At 38.9% G+C, this 25,140-nt stretch overlaps 1 protein-coding gene across 6 annotated transcripts in view; it reads left to right on the top strand.

The window, feature by feature from the left end:
• Gprk2 (G protein-coupled receptor kinase 2) overlaps nt 1–25,140 on the top strand; it is a 228,386-nt gene that overhangs the window by 161,948 nt on the left and 41,298 nt on the right. For 5 of the 6 annotated variants that reach the window (XR_010860778.2, XM_067151750.2, XM_067151748.2 and 2 more), the window contains one exon: nt 2,376–2,513. The exons of the other annotated variant lie outside the window; for it this stretch is intronic. Coding sequence is in view for 4 of the 5 variants with exons in the window: in XM_067151750.2 (XP_067007851.1) it covers nt 2,376–2,513 (138 nt within the window). In the remaining variant the exon portion in view is untranslated. The remainder of the gene's footprint in view (nt 1–2,375; nt 2,514–25,140) is intronic. 6 annotated transcript variants of the gene reach the window in all.

Here is a 25,140-nt window from a genome sequence, read left to right on the forward strand (position 1 = left end):
CAAGTTGAAACTTCACATATTATGTTACATAATACTCAGAAAATAAAGGTTGTAGACACATTTAGATATCGTAGTGAGAGTATAACTTGGAATGCTAATGAAAAAGCATCCATAAATAGTAGAACTCGAAAATTGAGATGAGCACAACAAATTACCTGGCCAAGTTACAAGAAACAGTCTCTTTCGATTAATGCTAAATTTCAACATTATTACTCCATCATTAAGCCAGAAGCAACATAAGCAAGTGAAACATTATTTAAACTAAATACCGAATCAACAACCACCAAACTGCAGAAAGTTGATAGAAAAATTCTTCAAACAGTTATTAATTTAAAAAAACACCAGATTGATGGCCAGTTGAGACTTTTAACAAATTCAGTACTTTACAAGGAAAGTGAATTGATCATTGACACGATGCAGAAACGGAGGATTGCATTCTTTGGACACATATATTACTTACCAAATACTGGACTCCTGAAACAACTTTTCTATTTCTTTTGGAATAGTAAAACAAAAAACACATGGTTTAAAGAAATACAAATACAAATGGATTTAGATGAATTGAAAATTATTAAAGATCAAATTGAAAATAGAGAAGAGAAACAGATTCTAAATAACAAGTACACAAGACTATCACTAAAAATATCTCAGCATAAGCAGTATGTTATATCTGTAGAAGAACAGGCAGCAAGATCATCCAGAATGAAGAAGTTTTGGGAAAGGAAAAAGTTATCGAGTGTTAAAAGCTGAACTTATTCATTGAAGACTTTGTTGTATAAGGTTTGATTTTGGTGCTCCAATGTGAACGTAAAGTGTTAATTAATAAATAAATAAATAAATAAATAAAAAGTAGAAATAAATAAAAGTCAAAAGTGAATATACGCGGTATTGTTGTTAATTTATTGACAGGTCAGTTTGCGACTCACTTCATGTCCAAGTCATGAATTTACGAGGTTGTGTGTTTGTGCATTAAAACATTTAAAATTCGTCAAAGATTCAGATCCTATTTCATTTGGAAGAGGATGGATGTTGGAAAACCTTACATGTCCAGTTTACTAGGTTTTTTATTAACCATTATTGTTTTATCATTTATTTACAGTTAGCACAGAAATCAATATTTGTTGCATCATGAAATTCCATAGATATCTGAGGTCCTCATTTTTCATTCATCACACTCAAAACCTCTGAATTTAAGTAGTTTTGGAGCAACAGAGACGATATAATAATTAGTTACAACACGAGAAAAATAGTAGGAGAACCAAATGAGATAGAAAAGAAATTAAAATTTTTAGATATGAGATGAAACAAACCAACAACACGCACATTTTCAAACGAGGAAAGGACACGAAGATCGGAGCATCTGAAGAAGTACTAGGAGGACCGCAAAGCCCAAACAATTCCCTGAAAGAGACTTGAACGATGGACTGACTAAAGTGATCCTATGCTGTCATAAAACAAGAAGAAGATATGAGATGAAGGTGAATTGGCTACAGTTGATATTCTTATTACTCTGAGGCATCAAATTGTATTAATACATTGCTAGACTAGCCTCTGATGTTGCAAATGTTTGAGTATCTGAAAAATGGTAAGTATTTCATCATGCTACTACATACACTACATTCTGAAGAAGTCAGTTTTAAATTCAGGTATTTGCATTCAATTATCCTTGCACTCTCAGGTTCCTATTAATCTGGATAATTTAGGACTTTGATTAATTATGCTCTTCTTATTGAGCTGTGATTTTGCAGCAAAGTGGAAAATGTGCCATCGCTTTTTCTGGACATACTGTGCTTAGTTGGCTGCGAGGATGACAGAGATCATTGCAGATAATTTTTCACTGTTGAACTAAGATATTCTATTTCTGTTAATGATATCAGAGGTTTTACAAGTTACATATGTGATGAGAACAGGAAGACAGTATTTGGTTAATATAAAAGTGAAAAGAACAGCTGTGTCATTTGGAGACTTGAGATATGATTTATACAAAGAGCATTTCAGAACTAATCTTGAACTTCATTAAGACTGATAAAAAAATTCCATAAATAAACCTGAAGTATGTTATTAATACCATGGCATTTTTATTTGTTTAATATCCTTGTATTCTCTCTAGGCAAGATGCTACAGTATTTTCATTTTACTTCGGCACATTTTTTGATGAAATTTGGGGTTTATGAAAATGACAATTCAGGGTATCTGTTTGTCAATAATTCTGACTAAGTTCTGCAATGTCTGAATAGGTAGCTTATTTTAATCCTGCTAGATGAGTTAACTGTGTTGTATTATGAAATGGCTTACATTAATGACTGCTCCTCTTCTGTCCTGTCTGTGGGGTGTGACTGAGCTGGCCAAGCATGCACTGTGTGTTTATTCCGCAGCCCCATGCAGTATACGCCAAGGACGTGCTGGATATTGAACAGTTCTCTACAGTGAAGGGAGTTAACCTGGATGCAACTGATGACACCTTCTATAGCAAGTTTAACACTGGCTCGGTCTCCATACCCTGGCAAACTGAGGTACTACCCACCTCACTGTTACAGTTATTTAGTTCTTTGATCTGTTTGTTATGTTTATTGTAATTTTCTTGTACTAATGCAAGTAACCTAGACTAAATCTCTCTCTTGGGTCTTTTTATGTAGTTTTCGTACGTGACTTGTAGATGAGTTGCCATTGATGCTTTCACGACCCGTACTTATAGACATAATGCTGTATAGCCTTTTGAGCTTATGCCGTGTCAAGAAAATAAGGTGAAATTCTTTACGTTTCGCAGAGAACTGTGCTCTGCATCATCAGAAGAAAGTCTCAGAAGAAAAGCTCTTAACCCACACTAGACACTACAGGTCCAGGATTATACGGGAAGCTGTGGAAATATGTAGAAATCCTAACAATTTCAACAGGGACACTGGCTATCAATTAAGTAATACCTGGTTGCCAGCCATTAAGGATTTATGTAGCTAGTTCCCATCACTATTGTTATTTTGTCTCGGTGTTTTCCAAATTCACACGTTCCTCAACGCCAAATGTTTCATTCCATGCTTGTGTCAGTCACACACCTGTCAATGTGATATGTTACGTACACATGTTATGTGACTGTCTTAGACTGATTCTGATGGTTCTGTCAGCTTACGCTTTGAACGCTAGCACTGTGCCACGTCCGGGGAGCCATCTGGTGATGAATGAACGTACCATTTCCACCTCTGTTATAATGTCTAAATTTCAGAAAGTCATTGTTTAAGAAGCCGTTCTCGTGGACAGTCGAGATTTTCTTCTGATGACGCAGAGCACAGTTCTCTGCGAAACGTAAAGAATTTCATCTTATTTTTAGATGAGTTGTTTGAAAATTCTCCAAATAAAGACTTGCAAAGTGTTGGCGTCTTGATTTATTCTCTCTTGTTAGTGGGATTTGATAGTGTTGAAACTGTGCAAAAAGAGGCATATTTTCTTGTGGATGAGTTGTTGATTATCAACTGATATTAGTTAAAATAATTTAGATTATATATGGGTTTCTCTTATAATCAATAGTGCATATTTTAATAACAGTTAACAGTCGAGTAATAACTTACTCACTCTCTGACAAATTCCATCTCTCCCCTCGACTTCTACATCACTTAGGCTGTGGCTATGAATCGTAATTTTTTCCAGATCCTGAACTTTTAACAGATTAAGCGGTGTATTCAATTTTAAGAGTCCCAGACGTATATTTCCTTTGGCTTGGTCTACATTTCCTTTCATCGACCCTGCCTCAAATGACTGTTGAACTTGCATTATTAATGGATACAAATAACTATTTTTACCCTTAACCCTCTAGCCATACTGAACTCTCTTGGTGTTCAGAAATTACTTTAAAAGTTGGTATTTGGTAATTACAGAACTCTGACTTCAAAATTTTACATACTGTAATTATGATTTCAGCTCCTTGGTGATGTAAGAGTCTAAAGGACCATCAGCTTATGTGTTAACATGATAAAAGGTCTGGCAAACCATTAGTTATGCATTCCAGTATGCATACTTTTATTGGAAATTTAATTCTAAATTTGATATATTTTCCAGATTATTATAGGCTCATTTTTTATTTTAGTTGCATGGTAAATGATTTGTTTTTCTTAAAAAAAAAAAAAAGCAATAAGAATGATTTTATGTTCATTGGCAAATTCCACTGATATTGCAGTGAATGGGTTGAGTAACTTTTGGTAACTCTCGGGTGTTTTATGTCCAACTTTAACATCTCTTCAGAATTTGAATGTCTTAAAATGAGGAGAATATGGAAGTCTTAAGTGAAGAACAGAAAGAGGTATTACATAAATTAAGAGAGATATTTAGTCTATAGTGGATAGCACATGTTTCCTGTGCATGAGGTTTACTGTTGCCATGAAAGCCTAATCCTTCTCTTGAGTTATATGAAGTGTTGTGGTGTTGGGTTTCTGTTTTATGTTTTTGTTATAAACCCTATATTTTAGATTAGAATATTGCTGTCTTTGATTTCTGATAAAAATGTAACTTATTGATACATGTGCAACTTTTTTTTAAATAATAGGTACAATGGCTTCTTTGGAGATGTGTGTGTTCCTCATCTCCTACCAGACATCCTCTCTCTTCCTCGCCAACTTATGGCTTCCCACTCAAACTCCCAGAATCACACAGAGCAGAGACAATAATCTCTTTGATGTAATATTGGTTGGGATACCTTCTCAGTATAGTCTTCCTTCCTCTTAAAATCTTCAGGTATATTTGTTGTGTTGCAGATTTTTTAAATTTGTAGCTTCTGGAAATGTTGGTTTATTAGTTCATTGGTTCTTTAGTGAGCCCATTCTTGCTTTTCTCTCCAAATTCCACTCTTTGAACTTATTCGTCCTTTACAAGATTTTAATTATTTGGTAAAAAGAATTCAGGTTTGTGATTTTTTTAAAAGAACCAAAGTTCCTAATATGAAAGCGTGAATAAAATGTGTATATAAAACTTCAAAAATTGATCAAATAGATATTGATTACAGTATTTTACACCATAATTTATAATGAATGACAATTTATGATCAGTAGAAATAGGTAAATAAAAATGTAAACAACCTATGGGATGGGTTTAAAGGAATTAGAATGCAAAAACAGGTATCTACATGTACCTTTAAAGATGATAAGGATTGATAAAGACTAGGGTTGGGCAGACCGGAACAGTCAATTGTTCTGGAACATTAGGAGCTTGAGGTGGAGTGTTTCGGTACAGTGTGACGGGACATGGTACTAACTGCGCAGTAGAGTGTCCGTGAAACAACATGACATGCTTCGCTTCAGCAGGAATGTGTTGCTGTACCGGACGTGCTGTGTGTAGTTACAGCCAGCGTAAAGCTGCATGGAACATGAAGGAACAGTCGGAACACTGAAATTCGCGCCCATTAATGTTTAAAAGCTGCTTTTAGGTGAAGATTTTTTGGTCAGTATGAAATACACACAACACGGTGAGCCCTTATTGAAGTGCTCATTTAATTAATCAGTTATTTTTTGAATGTACGGAGAATATTTCATTTTCATTCAGTACTAGTAACTGCAGGGAACCTCTACATTCACCAGCACATGTCACAATTTTTGCAGGGAGCTTGGAGCTCGGGTTTGTTTGTTCGGCAGCTAAGTTTAGAAGGAGGAATTTCGACATGGCATACACTAAGCAGAACAAGGGAACAGTAGAACTCCAACAGACTACATTTCGGAGGCCTGGCGAGAGGCTACACAAGCTGCAAATACACGTTTGAAGTACGCGTCAGGTATGCGATGTGTTGAGTCAATGGTATGATAGAGCCATAGTCGATATGGCTAGGCATTGGTCTGTCAAAGTGATGGCCCCGATCAAGGATACAATGGCGTCTTAGAGGACGAATTAATAAAAACAATGACCGCGTCAGTTAGCTACCCTATTATTCGGTGAGATTCTGTGCAGGTAACATCATGAGAAGAAGTTTTCATTTACGCGAGTGATCATGTGGGGACTTGTAAATTTTGTTGGAAGACGCTCAGTCTGCATTTAATCTATTCAAGTCTTCTAATACTGGGAGAATGGCATTTAACTTTTGATTTCCAGAGGGAGAGAACAGTTTCGTTTAATTGTTTCGAATGCATAGTAGCCTGCCTGTGTAAATAGTTTCGACGGCATAACATAAACTTTACAATTTCCAGTCCAGCTTTTAAATGGGAAATATTTGACCTAGTTACGGGATTAGATAAGAGAAGTTATTCCGCGACTAAATGGGAACTGGTTTCATGGTCTTCGGAAATTACCCCGGCTGTGGTATTCTAGTAACTGGCTGGTTAATCTTGACTTAGTTTTTACATCGTGAACGAGGGGATGTTTTAGACGACATCCAGAAGCAGAAGCAGCGACGGAAAATACGACATCACTTCGACGCCAGAATGGAGACCAAAGGACTGTTCCAATTTTTTTCTGAAGGTATCATCATCGATATGGCTGGCTAAAACACGATGGAGGCCAGCTGTCCTGAAAGGCTGGTGGCGATAAGTCAACGAAATAGATGAGTACAGAATTTTCAATGTAGTTGTGTGAGTGTGAACGGGTGTTAATGTTGCAAAAGGTGATAGGTTAGTTTTAATATTTAATGACAGTAAATTTTGCTTTTGTTCGGAAGGACTGCGTCCTGTTTAAAATGAATGTTAGGAAGCTTGTTAATGTAAATATAATTGTAACATAAATGTGGACCGTTTGCGTAAGGTCGCAGCTTGCTTTCTTGCATTTTATTCCGATTTATTTAGCTGAGTGATTAGCGTCATTCCTTTTATAAGTCAGTTTCTTATTTTAGCCTCATATATATTTTTTGATTTGTTTTACATTGATGTTTGAGACGCAGTGTACGTTTCAGGGCTTAAATGTAAATATAAATAAGGATTCAAATTAAAGTCAGGAAGGACTAGGTTAAAGTATTATTAATGGGAGCTCAAAGTGTACGGACCGGGCGAGTTGGCCGTGTGCGTAGAGGCGCGCGGCTGTGAGCTTGCATCCGGGAGATAGTAGGTTCGAATCCCACTATCAGCAGCCCTGAAAATGGTTTTCCGTGGTTTCCCATTTTCACACCAGGCAAATGCTGGGGCTGTACCTTAATTAAGGCCACGGACGCTTCCTTCAAACTCCTAGGCCTTTCCTATCCCATCGTCGCCATAAGACCTATCTGTGTCGGCGCGACGTAAAGCCCCTAGCAAAAAAAAAGAAATGTACGGAAACATGCCATCACGTTTTCTGGGATTTATTGCATGATGTGTGAATGAGAGTGTGTGAGACGGTGGAGTTTGAATTCACAAATTTTGATCGCATCATCTTCACAACTATTTTGTATATCAAGATTGTAAATTTGTAACTGATTCACGAGTTCCACGAACGCAGTTTCGTATTTCAAGTTCCGAATATTAGAATAAATTTTCTGTAAAATTTATTATTATTATTATTATTATTATTATTATTATTATTATTATTATTATTATTATTATTATTATTATTATCAATGCGAGTTTCTCAAGTTGTAGGATTGAGATATTTCAGTAACTTTCCGATGTTCAGACATGATCGATTGTCTATGTGGCAATTTCTTAGTTTTAGTTTATCATATTTATTACAGAGTTGGCCACTTTATTATTCATGTTTAACTTTGAGCATGAGTGCTTTGATTTGTGATCAGTGCGGTCTTGTTTCTTTTCATGCGAGCATATGTTAGATGACGTCATTTTATATACTTTTCCAGATTCGGCAACTTTAGGACATGAGATATTAGTCAGATTATGAGTAAGAAGACGCGTTCCTCATCTAAAAGACGGCCTGCATTTTTCATGATTGTGTGACTTTCCTTGGGTAGACTGTTGAGCAGCATGTGTAAAGGGTTGGACCCTGTGGTTTTGATGTTTGCTGCATTATTTTGGGAGACGTGAATCACCGCTTTGAGTCATTCCGCCATGTATTGGCGAGGGTGATATGTTTGTCTACTAAGGAGAGTTTTATTTGAGCGGCCTACACTTCGTATGATTTTATTGGGTTTTGTCTATGTCACTACGTGTTGCTGTAGACGATTTTTTTTATCGCGGCGTTCGGTTTGGATTTTCTTTCAGGATATAACCGCACTGAGGATATTTTGTGTCGTGTAATCTTTTCCAGGATACAACGTTGAATTATGTGTTGAAAGTTAGTCTACTCTGTTATTTTTTTGAAGTTGTGTCATGTAATTTATTTCAGGAACCTGCGTCGAATAGGAAGTGTTGCTTAAAGTGTAATTTGTTTCCTTATATTTTCCATCGAGGCTTCGAGTGAATGAGAGTTGCGTGAATGCTGCATGCTTTTCTTGGCGAGCCCTGGAAAATATGACATCATGTTTTTGTTTCCTTGAATGTGTATATTTGACATTTAAGTGATTTTGTGTGGTTCCGATCCACATTGTTTGTTGTGCTCATGAGATTGCTCATGATTCGGGGTGTATATATTTGTGCGTAGGCTGTTTTACCACTCAGCGTGTTACATTTTGTACAGTTAGATTAGTTTTGTCTCCCCTTTTTGCGCATTAAATCACGTCTTTTCTTAAGGTTAGGGACCCCCACTGCAATGTCAAGTGTGCAGGAAAGGGGAACGTACACATCTACAGTTCAAGGTGTTAACAAAAAGTAAAGCCAGGAGTGTGGTGCGAGTACGCCAGCCCAAGGTGTAAAATTATGAAATTTCAAGATTTGATTTGATATGTTAAGTATGTGTGTCAGCGTACATTTTACATTTGTAATATATTTTTGATTCTCAAGATGGACTTTATCAAGCTGAAAGAAAAATTGAGTCATGTAAAAATTTGGATCATTTGATACTTTTTGCTCTTTTTTCATACTTTCTTGTTTATTTTAATAAACAAGTTTCCTCCAAAAACTGACATCATGCTTTGCCTTGCTTTATTTGTAGTTTTTTAGTTGACCTCACTGTGTCCATATTTAGGTATGTTCCCCATCAAATCCAGGGTGTATGTAATTTTAGGGCAATTTTTTTATCATAGTTCGAACTGAGCACCCCTGGGAGTGGCTGACTAGGCTGGGGCAAATTACCTTGATAGAAACGGGGACAACGGTTACAGTGGCAGTACAGGTGTTTAATAAAAGTAACTAATCCAATGATATTTTCACCAGTTGAATGTATCAGCCTATATATATTGTGAGTAATTAGGGCCAGGATATAACTTCACGGCACGTGAAAAAGCAGTCGGAACTCATAAGTTATGAATTTCATTATGGTTTGTTGTGGCAATTATATCATCATTGGGTATGTGTGTGCTTATGTTTTCCAATTGGAGCATGGCTGAAGATGACCCAGTATATATGGGGTCAAAACTAGTTCCAGTGGTATAAGACAATATACAAACTAATAGCATTTAAAGATAAAAATTTCATGATGTTCCGTATTGAACTGTATCACAATTAAATTGAAATATCAAATGACGTAATAGGAATGTAAATCTACATTTCTTATTTATTTGTGAGGAATAGGTTGAACTACGTTATTTGATATTGCAATTTAACTAATAGCAGTCAAAACTCTGAAATAGGCACCCAGAAAATCATGTCTAAATGTTGTTTTTAAGATAAGAATGTTTTCATTCATTCTGAAATACACTTGTCACAATTACACTGCCAGTAGATGTGTTTACAAATGTCACAATGTTATTTTCACCAATTAAAAATATACTCGCACAGTTGAAGAAACATTCGTCAGTGCTCTGTTTACATACACAATATACAAGTGGAACACGAAAATAAAAAAAATTCCCATACGAGCAAAACACGAAGATAAAAATGAAACCCTATATAAAAGCGGAACAAGAGATCAAAAATAAAACTAGGCCTATACAGGCAGAACAAAAAAATAAAAAGTGTCCGAGTGAACCGATTCACAGGAACGGCGAGCTCACGGCACACGGTTCAGCTTACTTCCAGCGGACAGTGCTGAGTGGCGCACTCCCTGGGCGTTGACAGGGAGCCGAGCTTCCGCTGCAGCAAAACAGTGAATCATGGCACATCAAAAGAATCATGAACGAGCACAGCTCAGTGAGACACAAGATACACACGGCTCCTTATCGGCACACTGGACACTGGTGGAAAGCCGAGCTTCCGCTGCAGCGAGACATACAGTGAGCCATAGTACACTGAAAGAATCGGATGCTATAATGGACTCTCGAGCTCAGTTCATTTGGAAATAATACCCACTTGCATTCACTGTCCTCTTCTTACAGGGAGGTTTAAATAATAGATGAATTTATTTGCAGTGTTAAAAAGGTAGTCAAAACATAATTCTGAAGTAGCTAGTAAGTAGGTAGGCTATTAGATTATATTATTTATTAGTTTAATGAATCTTAGTATTATAACTTATTTGACAATTAATTAACCTAGACTCTAGCCTGCCCTATGACTATGAGTCATGCTCATGACCACTCAAAAGTACCTGTTTTATATTGGGAAGAACGGCTCGGTATTCTCTCAGTTCATATGTCACATCGTTGCACAAGACTTCTATCATATGTGGACAGTGAGTTGACTGACACAATAACTTAACCAACAGTATGTTGAATCACAAAACTAGCGGGCTACTGTACATCTCGGGTAGCCTATACAAAATATGACGATTTAAAAAAATCCTCAGCTGATAGTAAAATACATATTTTCAAAAATGACTGAGCAAGTTGGACGTGTGGTTAGTATCAATCAATCAATCAATCAATCAATCAATACTGATCTGCATTTAGGGCAGTCGCCCAGGTGGCAGATTCCCTATCTGTTGCTTTCCTAGCCTTTTCCTAAATGATTTCAAAGAAACTGGAAATTTATTGAACATCTCCCTTGGTAAGTTATTCCTATCCCTAACTCCCCTTCCTATAAATGAATATTTGCCCCAGTTTGTCCTCTTGAATTCCAACTTTATCTTCATTGACAGCTCGGAACATAGGAGTAAGGAGGGAGCTCTCCCAGTTCCGGTAATACTGCCAACTGAATGGAAATTAATCGCTTAGCTATGCTCTTGCATTCGGGGGATGGTGGGTTTGAATCCCGCTTTCGGCAGCCGTTAAGATGGTTTTCCGTAGTTTCCCCATTTTCACACCAGGAAATGCTGGGACTGTGCCTTAATTAAGGCCATGGCTGCTACCTTCCTGTCTTACCAGTACATACTACACACATGCAGTAGGAGCAGTGACTAATGCGCCGTGAATCGGATCACTGTATCGATCCAGTAATGGGAACGGAATCAAATGAATCGAATGTCCCATCACTATTGCAGACAAAATAGAAGAACATAAATTGCATGTCACTCTGTCCAGTTTTATCCGAGTAAAATAGTCATAAACAGGACTCCGGTGCGACTTAATTCAATGTTTACATTCTTTTGTATGGTATATATTACTAGGCTTCAATGAAAACACTCTTACAAAACAGAGCGCATTATCCGCATGTACCAAAGGCCAGTTGCCAGTGCAACAGAACTCGCAGAACAAAGAGGACATGACGGAACACAGAACATTCCAGCACATGGTGGCACACTGCTGGTATCGACAGTCAGCTAGTAGGTGAATGGCAGTACATAGTGGCGCTTCTGACAGGACAGTGATTCACTGCCTCGGTCTTGCTTGAGAATGTTTTGAAACAACTGACTCTCCATGTTCCGGAACAGCGGAACATAACTATGCACCGACACAGTGTGCTGAAACAGGGACATAGTGCCCAACCCTAATAAAGACCCAGAAAGAAAGAAAGAAAGAAAGAAAGAAAGAAAGAAAGAAATTGAGAAGGAAGTGCACAGCCAGTGAACAGTGGATGATGTTATTACAACTGAAGCTTTTTCTTCTACACCTGCGCTGTCTGCCACTTTTGCAGGAACCTCTTGCTTTGAATAGTCACTGTCGTTTCCCTACAAAAAATATTGCTTCCCGATACATCACTTCCACTACTGTCATCTATCAAAAGAATAGTCTCTGCACCCATAAGAGAATGATGAGACTGCCCGGCCATTCTTCTGTGACTGAATAGCCTTTAGCCTGCAGAGCAAAAAATACCTGTGAAGCGAAATAAAAGTGCGAGGGATTGTTTCAAGGAACATGTTGCAAAAGGACTGAATGAAAAGGCTGAAGGAAACATAATTGAGGAAGAGTGGATAGTCATGAAAAATGAAGTGAGCAGGGCTGCTGAAGAAATGTTAGGAAGGAAGAAAAGATCAACTAAGAATCAGTGGATAACTCAGAAGATACTAGACCTGATTGATGAACGACGAAAATACAAGAATGCTAGAAATGGAGGGGAGAAAAGAATACAGGCGATTAAAGAATGAAGTGGATAGAAAGTGCAAGGTAGCTAAGGAAGACTGGCTGAAGGAGAAGTGCAAGGATGTCAAAGGTTGTATGGTCCTATGAAAAGTAGATGCTGCATACAGGAAAATCAAGGAAACGTTTGGAGAAAGGAAATCTAGGTGTATGAATATTAAGAGCTCAGATGGAAAGCCACTTCTAGGGAAAGAAGACAAAGCAGAAAGATGGCAGGAACATATCTAACAGTTATATCAAGGTGAAGATGTAGATAATTTGGTTCTGGAGCAAGAAGAGGCTGTTGATGCAATTGTGAGGTCAACGTTTGACAGAGCTGTGAGCGACCTAAATAGGAACAAGGCACCTGGAATTGATGACATTCCCTCTGAATTACGGACTGCCTTAGGAGAAACCAACATGGCAAGATTATTCCATTTAGTGTGTAAGATGTATGACACAATTGAATTAAAAATCTAGCAAGTTCCACCTTTTTCCATACAAAATACAATGTTGTTTAATTTACAACATACATTTCATTACAGAACTAGTTTCGATGTTCATTTAGACACCATCATCAGCTGCATAGTAAGTGAAAAAAACTTGGCGATATTAACAATGAACAATAACAACAACAACATATTGCTATACTTAACTCCTTAATATCTATATTTTGATAGGTTAAAAACTCTAATTTGTAACAAGAAAAACCTTGGAAGTCAAAATCTCATCTCTGAGTGATGAGTTGTTTCAAATTCCGTAATGGCTATTATTCTATAATATCGTAAATGTCGGGTTCATATACGATCTTAAAATTGAGGAATTAAAGTTGGATACAGTCCTTTAATGTTAAAATATTCATTTCCTATATACGTTGATAGCCATTTGGTCGATAAAAACTCGTTGTGTACAATAAAAATGATTAAACTGCGCCGTCTTCTTAACTTTGTTGGTGTGCAGAAACGGAGTTTTATGCTGTAAATATGATGGTTGGAACTGTGATTTTAATTTACCCTAAAGTTATTAGGCGGGCATAGCTTCTCAGTTCAGTGCAACCCTGTAATGATGAAAGCCCAACGTTAATACAAAAGCAAGAAAAATTGATGAAGACCTGATTGAATCAAAATATTGATGAGGCCAGCTCACCTTCTAGGGCTGTATACTTCACGTGACGACTGCAGCACAACGAGTGTGTCTAATCGTATCGTGTGCTATGTGATGAAGTGCTAAGGAAGGGGAAGTAGGGGCAGCAAGGGGGATGTTTCTAGAACGTTGACGATGTAAGAGAGGGGGGGGGGGGTTGTGGACGAAGACCGTAGTACGAAAAACTGTTTCGTAGAGTTCGGAAGATGTTCAAATTTTCTGGAATTCTTAGCTTGTCAAGTAATAGAATCAAGCAATCGTATAATACTTTAGGTTTCTCCGAAATTTCATTCAGATTAAGGTTAGCGTTATAATACTGGTCTAGATGTATTAGACACGCTTCTGTAATGCCAAGCCTCGGTCCCTTATCTATTATATTTTACGGCGTTAAGATGTTCTTGATACCTGACATTAAAGCTATGTCCAGTTTGTCCTATATATTCGCTTCCACGGTCTCTACATTCATTCGTAATTCTAAAAACTTCTTTATTAAACGTGAAGGTTGCAATTTCTTTTACTTCTGGTTTATCTTTAGTCAGGTTCGTGTGAGGGCGATATTTATATTTATTTATTATTCGCTCTATGAAATTCCCTTTAAAACCGTTAGCTTTAGCCATGGATCGAATGACGTTCAGTTCCTTGTCCAAGTCTCGCTTGGACATTGGTATGCTAAATGCGCGATTTACCAAGCTGTTATAAGTCGTGCTTTTGTGAGCTAAGGGGTGTATTGAATCCTGTCGTATTGTGACTGAAGTTGGTGTGGGCTTTCTGTAAATGCTAAAAGAAAATGAAGAGGCTATTGATCTTTAGTTCCAGGTAATTAATGGATTTTTCTATTTCGGATTCCAAAGTAAATTTTATATCAGTATCTATTGTATTAAGATTATTAAGAGTAGTAGAGGCGTTGGTTATGCGTTCATCCAGAATAACAAAAGCATCGTCTACGTACCTGGTCCAAAATAGAACATTCTTAAATTTGTCATTATTAATTATTTGCATATCTTCTAAACAATCTAAATAAATTTCTGCCAAAATTCCTGAGGCCGGAGACCCCATTGCAAGGCCATCCTATTTATAAATGATCTTGTCAAAAGTAAAATAGTTATTATTGACCAGCAATTTTAAAATCGTCATAAAGTCTTTGATTTCAAAATTGCTTAAGTGACTGTATTTCATCAAATTCTTAGCAATGATAGGAAGCAATTTATTAGTTTTGATGTTTGGAGACATGTTTACTATATCAAAAGAATGTATTGTATGGTGATCCTGTAATTGAAATTTACTTAATTCTTTAATCAATTCCACGGAATTCTTTATGGATTTATTTGCAGTGAATCTGTAATGTTGTTTTAAGAATTTTTGGATATACTGCGCCAGTTTGTAAAGGGGGCTAGGTCTTTAATTTATAATTGGCCTAATGGGAACACCGGCCTTGTGGATTTTTGGCAGCGCTTTAGCGGTTGGAAGGCCGAGGTTCATGCTCATTAATTTTTGCTTCTCACATTCGGTAAAGAGGAAAATAGCTTTCTTCAGTGTTTGTTTCAATTGCTTCTGCAATGACTGAGTCGGGTCTTTCTTACTTGACAAGCTAAGAATTCCAGAAAATTCGAACGTCTTCCGAACTCTACGAAACCGTTTTTCGTACTACGGTTTTCGTCCACAACGCCCCCCCGGACCCTCTCCTACATCGTCATCGTTCTAGAAACATCCCCCTTGCTGCCCCTACTTCCCTTCCTTAGCACTTCATCACATAGCACACGATACGATTAGACACACTCGTTGTGCTGCAGTCGTCACGTGAAGTATACAGCCCTAGAAGGTGAGCTGGCCTCATCAATATTTTGATTCAATCAGGTCTTCATCAATTTTTCTTGCTTTTGTATTAACATTGGGCTTTCATCATTACAGGGTTGCATTGAACTGAGAAGCTATGCCCGCCTATAATAACTTTAGGGTAAATTAAAATCACAGTTCCAACCATCATATTTACAACATAAAAACTACATTTCTGCACACCAACAAAGTTAAGAAGACGGCACAGTTTAATAATTTTTATTGTACACAACGAGTTTTTATCCAACAAATGGCTATCAACGTATATATGAAATGAACATTTTAACATTAAAGGACTGTATCCAACTTTAATTCCTCAATTTTAAGATCGTATATGAACCCGACATTTACGATATTATAGAATAATAGCCATTACGGAATTTGAAACAACTCATCACTCAGAGATGAGAAATTGACTTCCAAGGTTTTTCTTGTTACAAATTAGAGTTTTTAACCTATCATAATATAGATATTAAGGAGTTAAGTATAGCAATATGTTGTTGTTGTTCATTGTTAATATCGCCAAGTTTTTTTTTTCACTTACCATGCAGCTGATGATGGTGTCTATATTAAATACTAAATAATACTAAATACTATACTAAATTCAAACGATTGGATCATTTTACTTTATAAATTATTCCCACTAAACCGCTAGGTGAGGAGCGTAATAACGCACCGGTACTAGCACAAACTAACCAAACTCCTTCTCCCGGCGGGAGAAGGGGGCTTAAATACAGAGATGGTGTCTAAATGAACACCGAAACTAGTTCTGTACCTAATGAAATGTATGTTGTAAATTAAACAACATTGTATTTTGTATTGAATAAGGTGGAACTTGCTAAATTTTTAATTCAATTGTGATCTCAGTTCAATACGGACAAATAATATGAAGTTCCTTACGTTTAAGATGTATGAGACAGGAGAAGTCCCATCCGATTTTCGGCAGAATGTTGTTATACCTATTCCCAAGAAAGCCAGTGCAGACAGGTGTGAAAACTATCGCACCATTAGTTTAGTAGTTCATGCCTGCAAAATTTTAACACGTATTGTTTACAGAAGAATGGAAAAACAAGTTGAAGCTGAGTTGGGAGAAGATCAATTTAGCTTCAGAAAAATGTAGGAACACGTGAAGCAATCCTGACTTTACGTCTGATCTTAGAAGATCGAATTAAGAAGGACAAGCCCACATACATGGCTTTCGTAGATGTAGAAAAGGCATTCAATAATGTTGATTGGACCAAGCCATTTAAGATTCTGAAGGTGATTGGGATCAGATACCGAATATGAAGAATTATCTACAATCTGTATAAAAAGTCAGTCTGCAGTGATAAGAATCGAGGGCTTTGAGAAAGAAGCAGCAATCCAGAAAGGAGTGAGGCAAGGCTGCAGTTTGTCCCCTCTCCTTTTCAGTGTTTACATAGAACAGACAGTAAAGGAAATCAAAGAGGAATTTGGAAAAGGAATCACAATCCAAGGAGAGGAAATAAAAACCTTGAGATTTGCCGATGATTTTGTTATTTTATCTGAGACTGCAGAAGATCTCAAGAAGCTGCTGAATGGTATGGACAAAGTCTTGGGTAAGGGGTACAAGATGAAAAGAAATAAGTCCAAAACAAAAATAATGGAGGGCATTCGAACGAAGGCAGGTGATGCAGGAAGTATTAAATTAGAAAATGAAGTCTTAAAGGAAGTAGATGAATATTGTTACTTGGGTAGTAAAATAACTAACGATGGCAGAAGTAAGGAGGACATGAAATGCAGATTAGCACAGCAAGGAAGAGCTTTCTTAAGAAAAGAAATTTGCTCACTTCAAACATTGATATAGGAATTAGAAAGATGTTTTGAAGACTTTCGTGTGGAGCGTGGCATTGTATGGAAGTGAATCATGGACGATAACTAGCTCAGAAAGAAAGAGAATAGAAGCTTTTGAAATGTGGTGTTACAGAAGGATGCTGAAGGTGAGATGGATAGATCGTATCATAAATGAAGAGATACTGAATCGAATTGGTGAAAGGAGATCGATTTGGCTAAATTTGACGAGAAGAAGAGATAGAATAATAGGACACATCTTAAGACACCCAGGACTTGTTCAGTTGGTTTTTGAGGGTAGTGTAGGTGGTAAGAACAGTAGGGATAGACTAAGGTATGAATATGAAAAGCAGATTCGAGCAGATGTAGGATGCAGTAGTTACGTAGAAATGAAAAGTTTAGCACAGGATAGGGTGGCGTGGAGAGCTGCATCAAACCAGTCTATATACTGATGAATCTAACAACACCACATCACTCCCCCTTCGCCACCACCCCAAAGGGAGCTGAACTAGGACTTTTAAAAAAATTCGGAGTGTCACTATTCATCTCAGCGACTCGGAAAAGTATGGATTTGACACTATTTTTGTTAATTTGTATATCTGACCCCCCCTCGCCCCTCCCGCCCTTAAGAGTTGTTAGGCTGTTGTACCCCCACATGGTTTTGTCTCCTGTTACTAAAAATCCAGAGTGTACAATTCACCCCGGCGACCCCGAAAACTATGTATTCGACACTATTTTCATTTAGTTTTATATATCCCTTCCCCCTCACCCCCCCCCCCCCCCCACCCAAAAGGGAGCTGAACTTTGACTTTTAAAAAATCGGGAGAGTCATTCATCTCAGCGACCCCGAAAACTGTGGATTCGATACATTTTTCGATTATTTTTATACATTGACCCCCCTGACCTCCCACCCCTAAGGGAGCTATAGATGGCTGTTCAGTCTCGTTTTAGAGTTGCTTACTCGTGTTGAACGAGGTCTAGCTCTTCCCACAGTCCACGAAATGTACTTCATTAAGTGCAAAGGGAAGGCCAACATAATGTACATTACATACTTCATTTATTCACAAAACTATTTACACTGTACAAAATATACATTAGGACGCTGTGGTCCATGTTGTAGCGCACAAACACAATACTGTTACCCACGCTCGTCCAAGTCTCAACTCACTGACGCCGGTGAGGGCGGTGAGCTCTGTCCCCCTTCCACTGGGGCTGTAGCAGTCTGATTGTGCTGACCTCTGACGACAGAAAACACATGGCGTTCAACATACTGCCCACCTAATTTATATATAAATTACAAACATAAATATTATTAAGAACAATAAAAATTAGCACTCACACTGAAAAAGTCAAATGAAAAAAAAAACAAAGTTTTAGCACATCAAAGATTACACCTTTTCACTAATTACACTTTTTCACTATATACAGTTTCAACCTCTTCTGGGAAGACACAAAGTTTTGCAATTGGCCATTTGAAGGTCCCCTTGGGCGTGCGAATAGTGGCAACTCGCACCAAGCCGTCAGCACCTGTGTGCGTATCTACCACGATCCCTGTCTGCCACACGAGAGGTGGCAAGTTGTCTTCCTTGAGAAGAACCAGAGTTCCGGGTTGAAGGTTGACCCTTCCTGCTGACCACTTAGTCCGCTGCTGGAGTTGACATAGATAGTCCCTTGACCATCGCTTCCAGAAGTACTGTCTGCAACGCTGAAGTAGTTGCCACTTGGACAGACGAGACCCTGAAACTGTAAGTAAATCTGGCTCTGGGATGGTTGTGAGAGGTTCTCCAATCAGGAAGTGACCGGGAGTCAGGAATGAATAGTCATCAGGATTATCAGACAATTTGGTTATTGGTCTCGAATTTAGGCATGCCTCAATCTGAACTAACAACGTGGACATTTCTTCAAAAGTCAGTACAAGATTTCCTGCAACCTTCTTCAAATGGGACTTAGTAGACTTTATGCCAGCCTCCCACAGCCCACCAAAATGAGGGGCATGCGGTGGAATAAAATGCCACTGGATTCCACATTGAGATGCAAAGTCATACACCTTCCTCTGATGTACTTGAGATCTGAAAAGGGTGTGAAGCTCCCGTAGCTCGTTTCTTGCTCCCACGAAGGTACTTCCATTGTCGCTGTAGATAATCTGGCAGATACCCCGACGCGATGTAAATCTACGCAGAGCCGCTAGGAACGCATCAGTAGACAGGTCAGAGACAAGTTCAAGATGGATCGCCTTGGTAGCCATGCAGATGAATAGAGCAATATAACATTTTAGCTTTGTTTTGCTCTTACGAGTCCCTTGCTTAATGTAAAGTGGACCCCCATAGTCAACTCCGCAGTTCAAAAATGGTCTGTTGGGTTCTACCCTGTGGTGTGGGAGCTGGCCCATGAGTTGAGTTGATGTACTTGCCTTCAACTTGTAGCAAGGGAGACACTTGTGTGTTATGTGCCTAATAACAGACTGACCATTAGGTATCCAATATCGTTGTCTAATGGTTGCAAGCAAAAGTTGGGGTCCAGCATGCAGAAGTCGCATGTGCTCACACATTACTAACAACCTGGTCACATGATGATTAAGTGGTAGGATGATGGGATGTTTCTGGCTGTACGGAGCTTGCGATTGTTCCAATCTGCCGCCCACCCTAAGCATCTGGTTTGCATCTACAAAGGGATGAAGAGACTTCAACTTGCTGTCCTTTGCGATCGGTCTGCCAAGTCGCAGATCTTGAAGCTCCTTACCATATTCTCGTTCTTGGGCAGTACGAATGATCCTGTGCGATGCCTCTTGAAGTTCTACTACAGTCAGACTTCCCACCTGTCTCCTTGAAGCAGCAAGCCTGAGGTTGTTTATGTATCTCAGTATGAAGGCCACGACTCTCACCAGCCGTGACCAAGAAGAAAAGCGTTGGACTAAGTCTTCAAGGCAATGACTGACAACAAGTAAGCAAACAGCTGGTTTCCGTTGCTCTGGTACATCAGTGAGTTCGGAAGTTTTCTTCATGTCGCTGACAGGCCAGGTTGACGGTGGCTGGTAGAGCCAGGATGGTCCCGCCCACCATAACAGATTGTCTTGAAGAAGATGTGGTTCAATCCCTCTCGAAATGATGTCAGCTGGATTGTCATGTGACGTCACATGGTTCCACTGTTCTACAGATGAAAGTTGTTGTATCTCAGACACTCGGTTACCAACAAACGTTTTCCAAGATGCGGGCTCTCCTGCAAGCCAAGCTAGTACTATGGTAGAATCAGTCCAATAGTAGTTTTGTTCAATTTTGAGGTTAAGGGCAGTTTTAACCTTATCCATTTATTTTACAAGGAGTAATGCACCACATAGTTCAAGTCTAGGGAGGGAAATCTGTTTCAGTGGTGCTACTCTGGATTTGGAGCTTAACAGCACTACTGTTACATTATCCTTGACATCTATACACCGTAGATAAACAGATGCTCCAAAAGCCCTTTCTGAAGCATCAGAGAATCCGTGTAACTCATATTGTTTAATCTCTCCGTCTCCCGTCACTCTTCGAGGGATGTGAATGTCGTTGAGTGATGGCAAATATGCATGTAACTGTTCCCAAGTAGTTAATAGCTCAGGAGGCAAACTCTGATCCCAGTCCACTTTTGCCTGCCATAAATGTTGCAAGAAAATTTTACATTTTATTATTACTGGACCTAAGAGGCCCAAAGGATCAAAAATGGATGAAATGCAGGATAACACACTACGTTTTGTCCAGGTTATGGTCTTCTGGGTATGACTGGTAGCTACAAACTGGAAGATGTCCTTTATAGGATGCCACAGTAGTCCCAAGGCCTTAATGGTACCCTCTTCCTTGTCATCCAGACTCCAGGGCAGTTGTGATTCTTGTTGCTCAAGAGGTATGTGCTCTAAAAGAGTAGGATGGTTAGCACACCATTTATGAAGAGGAAAGCCTGCGCTACTGAGTAGTTCGATCAGCTCTTGTTGCAGACTGAGTGCATCTCCAATGGTATCTGCTCCACTCAGAACATCATCAACATAGAAGTCTCTTCGTAATGTCTCCGATGCTCTTGGGTATTGCAGTGGACCATCGTTGGCAAGTTGTACCAGGCATCTCGTGGCTAAAAAGGGCGCCGCTGAGGTACCATAAGTTACAGTGGAAAGTCGATAAATCTGGATAGGTTCATTCGGAGATGAACGCCATACAATGCGTTGCAGATCTTGGTCATCAGGATGAAGTAGAATTTGCCTGTACATTTTTGTAACATCTGCAGTGAAGGCATACTTATGTGTTCTAAATCTCAAGATGATAGAATACAAGTCTTCTTGCACCGTAGGTCCAACCATCAAGATATCGTTCAGTGAGTAGTTACTAGTAGTTTTAGCAGAGGCGTTGAAGACGACTCTGACCTTAGTGGTAGTGCTGGACTGCTTAATTACAGCATGATGCGGCAGGTAATATGTTGCCTTATTGGTTTGCATTGTCACAAGTTCCATGTGATGAAGATCAGCATATTCTGTCATGAACTCAACATAGTCCTTCTTCAAGTCTGGTTGGCGATGTAACCGCTGTTCAATTTGACTGAGGCAACGAGTGGCGTATTTAAATGAATCCCCAAGTTCCTCATGGTGTGGTTTAATAGGCAGTCTTACAACATATCTTCCGGTGCTGTCCCTAGTAGTGTTGTTCACAAAGTGTTCTTCGCACTGACTTTCTTCCTTAGAACGCGGGGAGACATCTTTACTTCCTCTTGTTGCCAAAATCGTTCGACCTGTGCGTGCAGTTCATTGCCGCGCACAAGACAAGACATTACTTTCTTGCTGGTAGACTTGAGAGTGTGTGGTGGTATCTTGCCTGATAAGATCCAACCAAATTCAGTGTGCTGTAGTACAGGATGATTTTCTCTCGTGAGTTGACCACAACGCAGTATGTCAAAAAACACAGAAGCCCCCAGTAGTAAATCAACTTCACCTGGTGTACTAAATTGAGGATCCGCCAAGGAAATGTCCTGTGGTAGCTACCAGTCAGACGTGTCAAGCTGTACTGTAGGGAGCTGACCAGTTATGCGAGGAAGTGCAGCACAAACAATAGGGGTAGTGTAGTCTGTGACCCTAGATGTAACTTGGATTTGACAAATATGTGATGATTCAGTTGCCTTAGTATCACTAATTCCCCTTATAGGCATTGAGTGCCGACTCAGTTCAATCCCTAAGCGATCTGCCAAACGCCTGGACATGAAATGCATTTGAGACGCACTATCAAGTAGAGCTCGGCACTGATGTGCATTCCCACGTTTGTCTGTGACCACTACGAGAGCTGTTGACAATAGAACTTCTACATGAGTATAGTTGCTCTTCACAGCACAGTAGGTTTGCTGCTGAGTCTGGTTGGTTTCTGATGTAGTAGAAGCATTGTAGGATGTACTCTGCTCCTTGTGCAACAGAGTATGATGTCTATTATTGCAGATTCGACAATTTCCTGAACTACACTCCTTTAAAGTATGATTAGCACCTAGACAGTTAAAGCAAAATTTACACTTCTTGGTGAAATCTATTCTATTTCCAACGCTGGCTTCACGAAACTTAAGGTATTTTGTTAGGGTGTGAGAAGCCTTACAAAACTCACAATGAGTTGCTGTTGTGACAAAGGACTTCTTACTGCTCTTATCACCACCATGTTTGGATACGACCTCTTGCTGGTCGCTTTGGTGTTTTTCGGGGTTGATTAGCTCCAGAGTTTGACAACTATTCTCCAAGAAAGCTACTAAATCCTTCAAGCGAGGGAACTTCTTATCTGAAGATTTAACTTCCCACTGTTTCCTTAGACCAAGGCTGATTCGATCTAGCACTAGGCGAGATAACAAAATTTCATGCAGAGGCACATCTATTTCCATTACTTCAATAGCGCTCAGGTTGCTCAGCAGTTGATTTAGCAACACTCTTAAGTCCTTAGCTGACTCTGTTTTAACTGACGGAAGATTTAGCAGTTGCTTAACGTGTAGGTCTACAATCAATTTGGGGTTATTATATCTCTGAAAGATTAATTCCCAAGCTACCTTGAAATTGCTTTCAGTGACAGGCAAGCTTTCAATTAATTTACGAGGTTCTCCCGATAAGCATGATAGTAGGTAATAGTACCTCTGTATGTCTGTTAAGGCATGATTATTAATTACTAGGCTCTGGAAGGTATCTCAAAAAGGAATAAATTCAGAAATAATCCCTGTAAATTTTGGCAGTGAAATTGTAGGGAGTCATATTTCATGTATGCTACTGGTATTTGAACAACTAGATGTTGCGGGGGAAGTTGCATTCGAATTTGCATTCAACAGAGTTTCCATCTTAGATTCTATTTCTAGGATGTGTTCTTCAGTGGATTCCCTATCTGCATCATGAACTTCTTCGGTATCGCTAATTTCTAACTGGGTTTGAACATCGTTGTATTCCTCCTTACTTGAACATAGCAGCCTTTGCCTAACTCGAATATCATTCAGATTTGAGCCTTCATTAAATGTACTGACAAAACTAGCTATACGTTTTATACGAGACTTAATAACTGCTCTCTTTTTTATGAGACCTTTTCGCTGGACAGGATCCATGGTGAAGGATAACAAGAAATAATGGATATATAATAAAGGACTGGGAATGCCAGATTACTTACAGATCAGGAGAATGTATCCTTCCACAGCAGGGCTGAAAACCAAAGAGCACTGCGCGGCTGGGCTGCACTCTGGTGGTCACTTCTGGAACTACTGCTACGGATCTGGATTACTACTCCTTGGAATTTCCATCAAGTGGGTTGGCAAGACTGTATTCATCCGCGCAAGATGGCGGCAACACACGCTTCAATCTCGAAGTTTAAAATGAATGAGAACCGTATAGAACTCGGTTAATCACATCACAAGTTACAGTGTTTCATGTAGAAAATGGTTGTGAATCACATACACGGCACGTTAGTTGAAGTCACTCATTTGTACCTTACTGCGCAGTACCTCGCACGTGGGTGGTTGTAAGTTTGGCGGTAAAACGAACACATTCGTACTTCACAAATGTAAACACTTGTAAATAAACTGTTATCACTAATAGGCCTAAATGCGCAGATTATGAGATGTAATATCGTCACTGAATCACGTCCGGCCCGGAGGACCAAAATGTTCGGTCTCGTTTTAGAGTTGCTTACTCGTGTTGAACGAGGCCTAGCTCTTCCCACAGTCCACGAAATGTACTTCATTAAGTGCAAAGGGAAGGCCAACATAATGTATATTACATACTTCATTTATTCACAAAACTATTTACACTGTACAAAATATACATTAGGACGCTGTGGTCCATGTTGTAGCGCACAAACACAATACTGTTACCCATGCTCGTCCAAGTCTCTGAACTCACTGACACTGGTAAGGGCGGTGAGCTCTGTCCCCCTTCCACTGGGGCTGTAGCAGTCTGATTGTGCTGACCTCTGACGACAGAAAACACATGGCGTTCAACAATGGCTTACCCCCACAGTGCTCATCTCCAGATAGTAAGTCATAAGTGTACCAAGTTTGGTTGAAATTGCTCCAGTGGTTTAGGAGGAGGTGTGTCATTTACACACACACCCACATCCATTTAGATAAATGAGTTCCAAGAAAACCTATTAATAATAATAATGGCCCAAGAAAATTAAGTTAAGTAGAACACATCTGAGAATGGCAAATTTAAATATTAACAATGATAATACTATGCTAGTAGGCCTTGGCAGAGCCTAGAATAGTTTTTAAATATAATACTGAAAGAACACCCAATTACGGGAGCCACATGTTTCGGTTTTAAGGCCATCAAAGTACATACTGGATATCACCTTGAAATTTAGAGGGGAACCCTTTTAAACTGCTTCAAATATTATTTCAGCCGATGAATACTAAACTTGAGGCATTTTTACACAATACCCCAGGAATTATCCACACATCGCCTTTGCGTTGTATAACAAATATATTTCAGTCAGGCTGGTTTAAATTTGTGGAAATTTCTTGTGCTCACGGTAGACGAGATATCTTTCACACAAAATATGTTTTTAGAACTTACCGACAAAGAGGTCCATAAATAATCC

Source organism: Anabrus simplex, chromosome 7 (genome assembly GCF_040414725.1).
Source record: "Anabrus simplex isolate iqAnaSimp1 chromosome 7, ASM4041472v1, whole genome shotgun sequence".
Taxonomy (NCBI): Eukaryota; Metazoa; Arthropoda; class Insecta; order Orthoptera; family Tettigoniidae; genus Anabrus; species Anabrus simplex.